At 32.1% G+C, this 13,270-nt stretch overlaps 2 protein-coding genes across 2 annotated transcripts; one reads left to right on the forward strand and one right to left on the reverse strand.

Annotated features, from left to right (window-relative positions):
- Positions 1-59: 59 nt before the first annotated feature.
- LOC145594397 (RING-H2 finger protein ATL78-like) lies at positions 60-680 on the reverse strand. Its single transcript, XM_081650708.1, has one exon. It carries the CDS (start codon positions 678-680, stop codon positions 60-62), a length of 621 nt encoding a protein of 206 aa, XP_081506834.1.
- Positions 681-6,103: 5,423 nt separating this feature from the next.
- Positions 6,104-11,877, forward strand: LOC145593704 (LOB domain-containing protein 4-like). The gene is made up of 2 exons (XM_081650029.1): positions 6,104-6,547; positions 11,219-11,877. Exons 1-2 carry the CDS (start codon positions 6,371-6,373, stop codon positions 11,552-11,554), a joined length of 513 nt encoding a protein of 170 aa, XP_081506155.1. The 5' UTR covers positions 6,104-6,370; the 3' UTR covers positions 11,555-11,877.
- Positions 11,878-13,270: the final 1,393 nt, after the last annotated feature.

Here is a 13,270-nt window from a genome sequence, read left to right on the forward strand (position 1 = left end):
CACAACTTTAGTTCATCTCATTCATCAATCATCATCCTAACAACCACACAATTTATTCTCTAATGCCTTTGTGTAGCATCTTCAACACCACGTACCTCACGATTCGAAAAACCCGTACGATTCCCAATAATTTCCATAGGCACCACAATGGCATCACTTGCCGTCCATTCCGATAGTGATTGCCGGCATGTAGGGCAAGTCGAGTGCGAAAGCAACCATGTATCAATACATTTACTATGATACCCATGTTTGCATTTTGGTAACACTTTTATGTTCTCCCCTTCAATAAACTCCCCTAGACATATCATGCAATCTGTTGACATAACACTTGTTGCAATATGATATATTGTTGTAGGGATTTGCCTTATGGTGCTCCTCTTTAGCCCTTGACTTATCGCCCCCACGTATGTGTTACCTAGCTCTTGCCGGTTGTGGTGGTGGTGGTGGTGGTGGTGGGGTTGGCCGGTGCAACAACGGATGGCACACCGGACAAGTGAGTTTAACCCTAGAACACATAACAAGGCAAAAAGTAACACTCCTAGGATGACTACCATGTTAGCATCTATACCGACATAATTAGCTCTTGTGACATGGGCTTCTTCGTCGCTATGTGGTGAGGTTGCGGTGGGTGGTGGTGCTACATGGAGGAGGTGGCGGTGAGGCGGCCGAGGCCACACCATTGCTAGCACTTGTGCTACTTCTACACTATTTGATGATTTATATAGGACAAAGTGTGTATATGTGTAGTGTAGGAGACTAATGATATGATTGTCAAATCTAATTTGGATGAAGTGAAATAAAGAAGAGAATAGTATTTGTGGAAAATTGGATGATATATGAGGAAAATCATGAGAAGACAATTCATTCATTCACACTTGTAGATTGCTTCAAACTTGGGGGGAAAATTATACTTGGTAGATTTTTTTCTTGTATGATTTTTGGGGGTAATTTCTAGGAAGATGTTATATGGTATATATGTTTCTTGTTAATCCACTAAAAGTGGAAGTGGCATCACAAGGAGGGTCGTATCAAGTAATAAAAAGGCACCCAATGTCTTGTCATGAGATTCTAACTTGATAACTACGATTAGCATTAAGAATATCACTTAATTAAATTTTAGCAAAGTGATTCTTTGTTAATTAGTAGGCAAATTCAAGACCGGTACGGTTTTGGTTCTTCGGGATAGAGTTTCTCATTATTCTTCTCTCCTTCACACTCTCAAAAGGCATGGCCCGTTAAGACTGATATAAGCAGGTAACACGTGTAGTGTTAAATAATCCTGCTACGTCATCTATGTTATTTATTTGAGAAAAATAATTATGTCAAATTGTCGATTATAATATGAAAAAAACTTATAAAGGGTGTTATTTTAACTATGTAATTATTGTATTTATATTTGCTTATTCTCTATTAGCCAATGGATGTGCTGGACCCTAACAATTGGGATAAAGCCATTTATATCATACGTACTTGATTGACTCCCAACATTAGGCATCTTGGTCTTTGCTTTATGAGTCATCTAAGTACCAAGAGCGGAAAAACCACATTCATGCTTTAAGAATCTTTGTATTATTGTCAATATATACTATAAATTAGCACCAATGAATTATAGACACAATCGGAAATTCCTAGAAACAGGGAAAAGACTGGGTTATATGCTTGCATATATAATGGCAATAATGCAACCATATATAATTTTGAAGTTTAAGAGCATAGTTAAAGTTAACAAGACATTGTTAAGGGAGAATTTTCTGTTGTCCATAGCTAAGTAAAGCCGGGCCTAGCATATTGTGTATTTGTGTCATACTCCAAGAAGTTAAGAGTTGGAGCTAGCCAGGCTGACCTAAAACATAGCACGGCCTAAGGGCCCGTTCTCATTGACTGAACTCAGCTGAACTGAACTGAACTGAACTGAACTGAACTAGCTGAACTGAACTGAACTGAACTGAACTCAGCTGAACTGAACTGAACTGAAATGAATATTTTATAAGAGAAGGAAATTAGGAGCTGGACTGAACTGAACTGAACTGAGCTGAACTGAACTGAGCTGAACTGAACTGAACTGAACTGAACTTAGCTGAACTGAACTGAACTGAACTGAACTGAATTTCAACGTAAGAGAACATGCCCTAACATGGGTTTAGCTTGGCACACATGACATTATGCTTGCTAGGTCGGGGTTGACATTGGAGTGAAAAGCATGACATGATATGTGGCACGAACAATTGAACATGGATTAAATTCGCAACACAGGCTTGTGAGCTATTATGACCTGAAACACTATCTGACACGAATGATCCGATAAATATAATTACCATTTTTATCAACTCAAATTTATGTATCTAACACCTAAACTCCTACATTGTTTCATAATCGCTTTATAATTTGAACAAATAGTCGAGATCATGCTGTAAAATAGTTAATTAGTGCTAAATAAAATCATAATAATAACTAAAAGCTAACATTGTATAATTAGATATCACATATCCATATCCAATATTTGATACCCAAATTTATAGGTTATCAAAAACATTGTATAAGTTTGGTTCATAAATAGCATTTTTTGTAGGTTATCAAAAACCTAATCCGATAACAATAATGGTTTGGATATTCGACTATGCTCATCTCTACTTGCATACTTGCATTAGGTATTTCCTTTTAGAGAGTGGTCTTTTAATGTCTTTTTTTTTTTTTTTTTTCTTACTCTTTCAAAATTAACTTATATATAGTGAAACTAATTACTAATAATAATAATTATATGAGTAACAAAAAAATCATAATTTTGGAGGGAAGAAGCTTATGTTCCGCAAAATTCCCATTCATTCATATAAGAACCTCTCATCACAAAAATTCCCTCCAAAAATATCGCTCCTCCGCCCACACATTCCATGTTAACGTCCCTTTCCTCTCCTCTCCCTTCTCTTTTCCTATCTCTCCTCCCTTTCTCCATTTTTTCGACGGGAGAATTCGCATCCTCCCGTCATCAATCATCACCACCACCACCACCACCAATAATTTTTCGAGAGGAAAAGAGATCAAACAAATTTTTTTAAAAAAATATAAAAACATAAAAAATAATCGCGGCACATATAGTAACAATATGTCCAGGTCAATGTCAATGGTAATGCTAGCGTAGTCTCTGTGGTAATGGGCCACCGGAGAGTTCACTCAGAGATCCTTTTACGAATTCCCGACGAAATTAGCTTCGGGGGTTCCATGGAAGGAGGTGATGAGGCTGATGATCTCTTGGCTACTTATATGGATATGGAGAAAATCGAGTATTTCGACGATAAACAAAATGATCCCATGAATTCTCATAACAATAATGCTCCTCAGGATCATCAAAATAACAATAATAATAATAGTAATCAAAAGCTTAGACATTGCATGTTAGTCGATGAGTTTTCAGGAATTTCGAGTAATAATGACAATGATAATGAAAATAACAATGATTATACCAAGATTAGCAATAGTAATAATTCTGGGATTGCTTCTTGTGAAGCTAAGAAGGCTATGTCTCCCCATAAATTGGCTGAATTGTGGATTGCTGATCCTAAACGAGCTAAGAGGTTACCCCTTTTCTTTTTCTTGCCTAATTATAATCTTATCTACTACATCCGTTTCTTATTATCTGTAACAAAAGAATTTTTTTATGTCACACAAATTATACTCCTTTTTTGCAATTAATCAGAAACGGAGGTAGTATAAACAAAGTACATGTCTATTTTTTATATTAATGTTGATTGTATATTCTCTAATCTCTATCACATATCAACAATTTTGATTTTCTTGGGGAAAAAAAGATAATGTGTGCAGGGGAGGATCTACATTAGAAGAATTGAGGTCAATTGTCCTCAATTAATTGAGTTTATATACTTGTTACTTACAAAATTTTAGTTATTATAGAACCGACCCCTTAACTTTGTTGTTTTATGACTTTTATCCCCTCTTAAAATTATATAGACCGTCGATGTTTATAAGAAGGAGCCTTTTGAAATGTGGGTGGGGGATCGGAGGGGATCATGAAGGAGGTTTTTGGAACAAATTTTTTGCAATCTTATTTCTCAATTTTGACATATTTCCCTCATGTACTTGGTGATTGTAATTTTCTTAGCAAGAATACTAGACATATACTTGTAAGTTGTAAGTTGTAACATATATGACTTAAAATGAAAATTTTCGTGCAGGATTCTGGCTAATAGGCAGTCTGCTGCTCGATCGAAAGAACGAAAGGCTCGATATATGCAGGAGCTAGAGAAAAGAGTCAAATCTTTACAAACTGAAGCAACTGCACTCTCCGTACAGCTCTCACTTTTTAAGGTTGGTATAAAAATTGTTTCCCCTGAATCTCCTTGAGCTTTACAAAAACATAACCCTTTGTACGAGTTTTCGTGCATCAAAGATGATAGCTAGTCAATTACAAGCTTAGGAAAAAACCAACCATGCTAAGAATTCTTTCTCTTGTCAGAAACTATGTGGTAGATGTTGTGTTCTAGGATGCATCTATACTGTAAATAATGTGATAAAATCTAGTGTTATAATTCATCAAAATTGCTTTTTTTGACTGCTTCTAAAACCAGATTTTTATGCATTTTGTTTTCCCATCTACAGAGAGATACAACTGGTTTAACAAACGAGAACATGGATCTCAGACGTCAATTAGAGTCAATGGAACAACAGGCTCAACTACGTGATGGTACGTGTAACCCCCGTTTACTGTCATAATTCTATGCTAGTAATGAATTAGGCATATTAAGGACATTGCAGCTACATTTAATAATGTTATATGTATAGTCTGAAGCATATTAGTATAATCAACTGAATCATGTTGGATGTTACCTTGTCAAACAGCTTTAAATGACGCGCTTAAACAAGAACTAGACAGGCTTAAGGCTGCTACTGGAGATACATCAAACACTGCAGACACCTTTGTTATGCCAATACAGAACGCGCCTCATCATTCGCAACAGCAGCAACACCCCCACCGCCAACAGCAGCAGCAATCATCCTGTCCATTCGACTCAAACATGCTCATGAGCCCTCATCACATCGACTCACATAACTCAAAAATGTCCTGTTTACAACCCTTTGAGATGAACATCTCCCGCCCTTCTCCAGCACTCGACTCACACCAAACAGAACAAATCGAAGCAAACATGTTCAATAACATTACTCAGCAACCAAAAGTACAACAACATTTTCCCATTGATAGAGGCAGTTTTCTTCCATTCGAGTCATCTAAACCAAGAATAATGCCACAATTTTGTACAAACGAAGCAAATATGAGTTACCCTCCTCAGGCAATGGACTCACCCCTTGGAAATATTTCACCATACGCGTTTGAATCAAACAGTCAAAGCCCTGAGCAAGAAGTATACACCACATCTCGAACACATATGCTTGGACAAATGCCTATAAATGATCATAGTAACAAATGGCAAGGTCTTGATAATATCAATGGTTTAGACTCTTATCATGTGAAAGTAGAAGGTCCATCTATTATTGCCAATGAAAACATGAAAGCATTTTAATCTAGCTAATTCCCCTGCTTTGTTTTTGTCAGCTGATTAAGATATAGAAGAAAGCATATAATTTTTTTTTTCAGCTTTCGAAAATCTTTGTTAGCTAGCCTTGCTTAATTGGCTTTCTTCCATGCCAAACAATCTCTGTATGTAATTTCAAAATAGTTCATTTTTTAATTTAAATTGTAAATGTTTTTTTTTTAATCAATGGTTAGAAATAGTATTAGCCTAGCTTCAAATCGGAAAGGCAGTAGATCGGATGTAACTATTAATAATAAGCGCTGAATACCTTAAATGCACCGTGCACCTGAATGTATACCATGGGCGCACCCAGGTAGGTAGAGAAAAGTAAACCAAGAGTGTGACAGGCAAAGGCGGAACAAATGAAAGCAAGACCCAACATGTAATAATAATAATAAAGTGGGTCTAAAAATCCAATCCGAAAACGATGTTAAGGCCCACCAAAATCTAGAATTCTTCATAGGTTGGGCCCATTAAAGATACTCTTGTCACTACAAAATTTTTCTATATAACGTCCACCAATTTTCACTTCTTAGCCCCCCTTTCCTCTTCTTAAACAAACAAACCAATACACTTGTCTTACATACTTTTCTAACTTTCATATATAATAACTTGCACTTTACTCTTGTCCATAGTACTTATTATTATTATTATTACTAAATAAAAGTAGCATATATTATATATAAAGTACATAAAAATCAAGAGTTGTTGGTTCGCTACATATATTTATTTGACACAACGTTTTGTTTAGAATAGAGATTGAGTTGCTAAGGATTAATCAAACAACATATTACAAAATCGAAGAGGTTGTACGTGTGGAACGAAAAATGAAGGAAAATGGAAGGAAACAAGGGGCGGTGTCTCCTTGTGCAGCATGCAAGTTGCTACGAAGAAGGTGTGCGCCAGATTGTCTGTTTGCGCCTTACTTTCCAGCCGACGAGCCTCAGAAATTTGCTAATGTGCATAGAGTTTTTGGTGCTAGTAACGTCAACAAGATGCTACAGGTACGCCACTTTAGTTCCTTTTTCTTTTTATTTGGTGTTTAGTAAGGGCATGTAATGAGAATCGATCCTATGATCACCTGAAATCAGGAGGGAAGCTCTGACCAACTAAGTCGTTATAGTCCCTTACTCTCACTTTAGTTCCTTTTTCTTCATTTTACATAGTTTCATGGCTTCTTATGATCATGCATCAACATGATTTTCATGACAAATTGTCTTCTCTTATCATTGAGCTAACTTAGAATTCTAAGGAATTATGTACGGTATCCTAATTTTTTTTTTGTTGCTTATCATTAATGTTAATAGTTAAAAGTTTGGTGGTGGTTGTCAACTTGTGAAAGGGATATTTTACCACCCTTGGCATGGGTCGTTCGAGATAATTAAGTAAAATTGATCGCTGAAATATTTTTAAAAAATCGAAAAAAACAAAAAAGAACAAGTTCATTAACAAATTATGAAACATAATAATGATATTACTAATTACATCCCTTGATTAATAATCCTAACAATTTCTATTTGCTTTAGAATAATTTGATTAATTAGAGAAATAATGCAAGAAAAGGTACGTAGGGGATTAAGGTTAGAGGATAAAAGTTGATTAATTAAGAAACAAGATGTAAAATAATGTATGTTGTGTGGCGAGAGGGGTATGGTATTAAAAAAGTTTGTAATAAAGTAGGTATGTATATATTGTAAAACTAGTTCATTTTGCTCGGATATTCACGGGGAAAAACTTATATTTATATATTATTATAAGTTTGTATTTGTTTATAGGTTGTGTATATTTTTAATATTTTATTTATGTAAATTTGTTGTATTGTTCTATTATTTAGGCTATATTTTTTTTTTTTTTTTTGAAAAAGGTTGTTTATTTTTTTTTCAACAATTATCTTCTTATTTTCTAAGGAAAATAATATAAAAATAAATAAATTAGTTTTTGGCGGGAAATGTTTTAATGTAAACGTGACACGTGTAATTCTAGAATATTCTTGGTGATTACTTTAGTATATAGTATTGATTGATGGATGTAAATAAGTTTATTAAAAAAATTAATTATAATTACGTCATAATTTCAAATATTGTCTCATATACAAAAAAACCAAAAAAAAATAAATAAATAAATTCGTGGAAAATAATGACCCTGAATATTGTCTAAGACATATATTAGTTTAATGGAGTATCATTAAATGTTGAAATGATGCACCAATTATCTACTTTTTGGCGGGAATGTATATGGTTTTTTTTTTTTTTTTTTTCAATTGAGTACTTGGTATTTCTTAATATGGAAGGATTATTGAATTATGATGGTTATGCATCCAAATTTTGTTTCGTATTCTTTTTCAACACACAAGTATTTAGATAAGATTATATTATAACTTTAGATTTTCAATTACTTATTGTTCAATATCTTTAATAACTTATTTCTAAAATATGAAAATTACTTTATTAAAATTATACAATAAGACATATCTAACAAAATTAAATTTTACAGTTTTATTTTTATCTTCTAAATTAGTAACAAAATTGCAATTAATCTTGGTCAAATTTAAATTTTACTCCGCATATAGACTAGATGAGAATACTCCCTCCATTTTTAAATACTTGCTCCAATTTTCTTGGGCACGTTTGCCGATACTAATTTTTGATCAATTATTTCTTTAATTATCCATAAGTATAGATTCTAACAATTAAAAAATATTAATAATTTATTCATCGAGACAATTAGAATAAGTACCCACGCGACTATATATTTTCTTATGTATAAATCACAAACATTTGTCAAAGTTGAATAAATAAATAATGCAAAAAATATAAATGAAGCAAGCATGTATTTATAAACGGAGAACGTAATTTACATCATAGTACTTGTATAAGACAAAACTTTATTACAATCATATCAAATCACCTTAGCTTAGGTGACATAAAGTCATAAATCACATAATACACTTACTCATGTTATTATTTTGAAATATTATCCCATTTATTTTTTGTTTTGACTTTTGACATATTATGTCATAAACTTTATTTTTTGTATTGCAATTTGTAAGGTTAGTTATCATGTAAAAAAACTCCTTCACGCGGTGCAAAAGTTGGTTGTCCCCCATAGCCTTTTGACCTCTATCAGTTGTAGCGGTTAATAACGGTCTGGGGACCTACTTTACTTTTTTTAAAGATCACTTAACCGTACCCTTTACCAATTAACAATGCGAGTATTACCTCAACTATACATTTTTCAAGTTGACATCATTTTTTTTTTTTTTTTTTTACGCTTATCAATATATTATCTTAACTATTAATATTTTTAATTATCGACATTGTAAAATTATGGAAAAAAAATTGATATACATCGAGATGATTCAAATAAAATTTCACATGATTATGTTTTTAATGTATCTATAAATCACAAAAGTTAGTCAAAGTATAATTTATGAATATTGCAAGAGTCAAAGTGTCAACTAAAAAACTGGGAAAATTAAGTTTTTTTATTATTACACTCTAACCCTTTAGTATAATTTTTTTTTTGATATACCTTAGTACCAATTAACTATAATTTATTTGACCTTATCACTACTAATTTGATTTGATTTGATATCTTATGTCTCCTTAGTCATTTTGCTCATTGCGCATTTTTGTCACTTTTCACTATGGCCTTAACCCTTTTTAATTTATTACTTTTTCCATCACTTTTAAAATCTTTATTAAACATTAACTGTTTTTTTGAAATAAAGATTATATTTGGTATACTAATTATTGGAATAATTAAAATTAAATAAAGTAATGCAAAGCACGCAGCAACTTTTTGACCACTAAGAAGCCTTTTCGTGCACATTCCTTAGCCTTTTTATTCGAAAATTATTATTATGAGTATATCCTACGCTTCTTAAGAGATTTGTAAAGCATGCACAACAAAAAAATGTTACTGATTTTGATACGATGGTAATATGTATAATGGCATATCATGTAGTTCTTCATTTTTTTCGTAAAATTTACTAATTATTCACGTCAAGATGATGTCAAATTGCTTAGCAAACTCATCATATTAGGTGATGCACTTGTGTTTACTTAAGTTTAAAGTCCCATTGATTGGTCTACTTTAGAAAAAAAAAAAAACGGATGTGATATGCAATTTTTATAAAAAAAAATGGTTGTAAATTATGGTGATTCACTTAAAAAAAATATATAATAGATGTGAAGAGAAAGACATAATAAAAATTAGGAGAACATCTTTAAAAAGGATGTGATACACACTGTTTTACATTAAAAAGAAAAAAAAATAATAATAAATAACAGAGGGCGGATAATTTGGTTTGGGTAGACTTTCTGGCTATGATCTACATCACTTGACCATGTAGTACCCTTGTGGCCTAGTACATAACAGGATTACAAGAAAAATGGTGAAGAATCAACTTTAGCCTAGACAAATAGTCAATGACTTTATTCAATTCATAGTTATGTTCTACAGTAATTTCTATAGTCTTAATTCTGTTATGTTATCAAGTTCAATGGTCTTAGAACATGAATATGTAAATGTCAAAAAGAAATTTAGGCAACATCATTTTATTTGAACCACTTATGTTCATTTATGTTTCCTTGGATTCTTTGAAACTAATTCATAATTAAGCCTTTAGTTTCAACAACCACAACAAACATGAATCAAAATTTTCACACTAGACAGAATGAAACACAAACAAACAATCTTTGAGCTCATAAAGTGTAGTTGTTCACATTTATGTCATGTTTGTTGCTTATTTTTTATGTTTTGAGCAATAATTAAAAGTAAAATAAAGTTACATGTATCAATTTGTTTTTCTTTTCTTTTTATCTTTACTAACTAGAGTTTCACAAAATAAAACTAAGGACCATATTAGATAAACAAAATGATTTTATTAATGTACAAGCTAAGCTCATATAAAGATTTTCAAAAATTAAAAAGAAAGAAACCTAATCAAATATTTGAGTTGGTGTAGGAGTTGCCATTTCACCAACGCGGTGATGCAGTAAGTTCAATGGTATATGAGGCAAATGCAAGGATACGTGATCCGGTTTATGGGTGTGTAGGAGCGATATCATCACTCCAACAACAAATCGACGTTCTCCAAACCCAATTAGCCGTAGCTCAAGCAGAGGTGGTGCATCTACGAATGCGCCACTTCCCTTTTTAGCATGGACATGGAATTATTAGATCAACCTAGCTAATATATGATGTAATATTGTTGTCCTTAGCAAAATTAATTGTGGATTTAGAAGGGACCTAGTTGTTCCTTTTCTGTTTCCTTAGTCCTATACATTTTTAAAGCAAGTTAGCACATCTCTATCTCACTCTCTACTTGATCTAGAGGTGATGATGATGATGGTGAGAAGGATTATTAACCTTATTGTACATGTACAAACATATATAATCATGACTACTTATTATGTAATATAGTATAATTAAAGTAAAATTGACGGTCCACTTTTCACTTTCCTCTTATAATTCTTTTTGTATATTTGCTTAGTGCTTAATGTGTATCATTGTTCTTCCAAAATGGGCATCTTATTTTGTTTTTCATTATATTGCTTAGACACTTTTTTATTACATAATTAACTTTGAAAATTTACAATACTGTATACGGAATACTGACATTTTGATGATACATAAATCAAGATGATATGTTTTAAATGGATATAATGTAGGAGTTGCCAATGCACCAACGCGGAGATGCAGTGAGTTCAATGGTGTATGAGGCTAATGCAAGGGTACGTGACCCAGTTTACGGGTGTGTAGGAGCAATTTCATCACTTCAACAACAAATTGACGTCCTCCAAGCCCAATTAGCCCTAGCACAAGCGGAGGTGGTACATATGCGCATGCGCCAATACTCCGATAAACCTAGAGTTGATCATCATCAAGGCACTTCCTCACCTGAAAACTCCCCTTCATCTAAGATAGTATCTTCACAAGCCAAGTCCCTTTTTATGGACATGGTTGTGGATCAACCTAACATGGAAGAGTCACTTTGGTCATGTTAATGCATACATGCCCTTGGATTAAATTTAGTACCTTTTTTTTAAAAAAAATAAAATAAAATTATATTCTCTCTTTTTATTGGTGGTGGGAGTTTAGAGATATAATATAATATACATATTAATAAAAAAATTATTTGTATAATGGAAATGAGTGGTACGGTTGTAATTTAATTCTTAGGTTTTTGGGACCTAGTTGTTTCCTTTTTTGTTACCTTAGTCCTTTACATTTTTATAGCACTAAGATATTATTAACCATATTGTACATGTATAAAATATTTTATCATGAGTTCATGACTTATTATGAAGTTTAGTTTAAAGCAAATTGACGGTCCACTTTTACTCCTATCTCTTTTGTTTATTTTTATAATTATTTTATTTATTTTATTTTATTTTATTGAAGTTATGTTTTAGCTTAGTGCTTAATGGCCATTAGTCTTTCTAATGGGGCAAATTAGTGACCGACAAATTGATATAATATGGAAAACATGCCCCATCCATCTCTTTAGTTGAATTTTACACTATTTGTCGGCTGATCGATGTGCATGTTTTTGTCATTCCATAGATATTATAGATCGTTTTGAAAGGGATGGATGTGATAGTATATCACATGAAAGGGGTATTAACATTGGTGGATTTAGAAATTTAGTGCGGGTACGAAATTAAACGTAATAAAAAAAAAAATAAAGAATAATATTTGGAGTTTTATTTTTTTTTATTTTTTTTTTTTTTTTTTGCCAATTAAAATTTGAGTTATTAATTCATCTCACAATTGTATTAATCTTTGCATGTACAATAAACATATTCTTTAATTCGGTGACTAGGTCTATAAATGAGTATGTAACGAAATATATTTGTACGAAAAAAATGATATAAATAAGAACTTGTTTTTTATAACGTCTCTTTTGTCGAAAATCACTGATTTAACGTCAGAAAACAAATGAACTTGTGAATGACATCCAAGAGTAGGTTTTTCAATAGCCAACTCTTTGATTTTAACCGGAAAATAATAGGCAAACTAGGCTACTGACTTGATTTATTAACATAACAGTACCTAAGAGACTGATTCTGGGTGTATTCTATTCACCTGATTTTCACTTATCTAAACTTACCTGAAATTACCTAAACTGATTAGACCTTATTAAAACTTATTTTAGATGTAATTTGTACATGGTAACCCTTATCAGAATTTATTAATTACTTGAACTAAGCTTATTTGAATGTAAATGAACTTATTACACCTGAAATTAAGGTGAACAGAACACACCTGAAGTCCATAAGAGATTAGGATTTAGGAGGTCTCTTTGTCATTTGGTTTTTTTTTTTTCTAATTTTTTTAAATTTTTTAATGGAATGAGGGTACAACTATACCTATATGTACCTTAGATTCGTCACTAATTACTTAGCTACTCCATGTTTGATTGTAACCTACTTCCTCTGTTTTATTTAAGTGTCCCATTTTGACTTTGACACTACTCTTATGCACCACTTTCACCAATGTTTGTGCTTTATATGTAATATAAAATATTATCAATGAATACCTGTTAGAATCGTCTCAAAACATAGTTTTCGAATATACCAATTTTTTTATTTTTTATTATTATTTTATTATTATTATTTTTATCTATACTTAAGTATGTATAATTATATATATCATTAGTCAAAGTTATGCGTTATATATGCAGGTCAAATTGAGACACTTAAATAAGACCAGAAAATGGG

The sequence above is a fragment of the Chenopodium album genome, chromosome 19 (genome assembly GCF_948465745.1).
Source record: "Chenopodium album chromosome 19, dcCheAlbu1.1, whole genome shotgun sequence".
NCBI classification, from domain to species: Eukaryota; Viridiplantae; Streptophyta; class Magnoliopsida; order Caryophyllales; family Amaranthaceae; genus Chenopodium; species Chenopodium album.

What these genes read in the sequence shown, in the direction of transcription:
- LOC145593704 (XM_081650029.1), top strand. Translation starts at nt 6,371, where the DNA reads ATGAAGGAAAATGGAAGGAAACAAGGGGCGGTGTCTCCTTGTGCAGCA. An exon ending in ACGTCAACAAGATGCTACAG is followed by an intron (nt 6,548 to 11,218) that starts GTACGCCACTTT and finishes GATATAATGTAG; the next exon opens with GAGTTGCCAATGCACCAACG.
- LOC145594397 (XM_081650708.1), bottom strand. Translation starts at nt 680, where the DNA reads ATGGTGTGGCCTCGGCCGCCTCACCGCCACCTCCTCCATGTAGCACCA.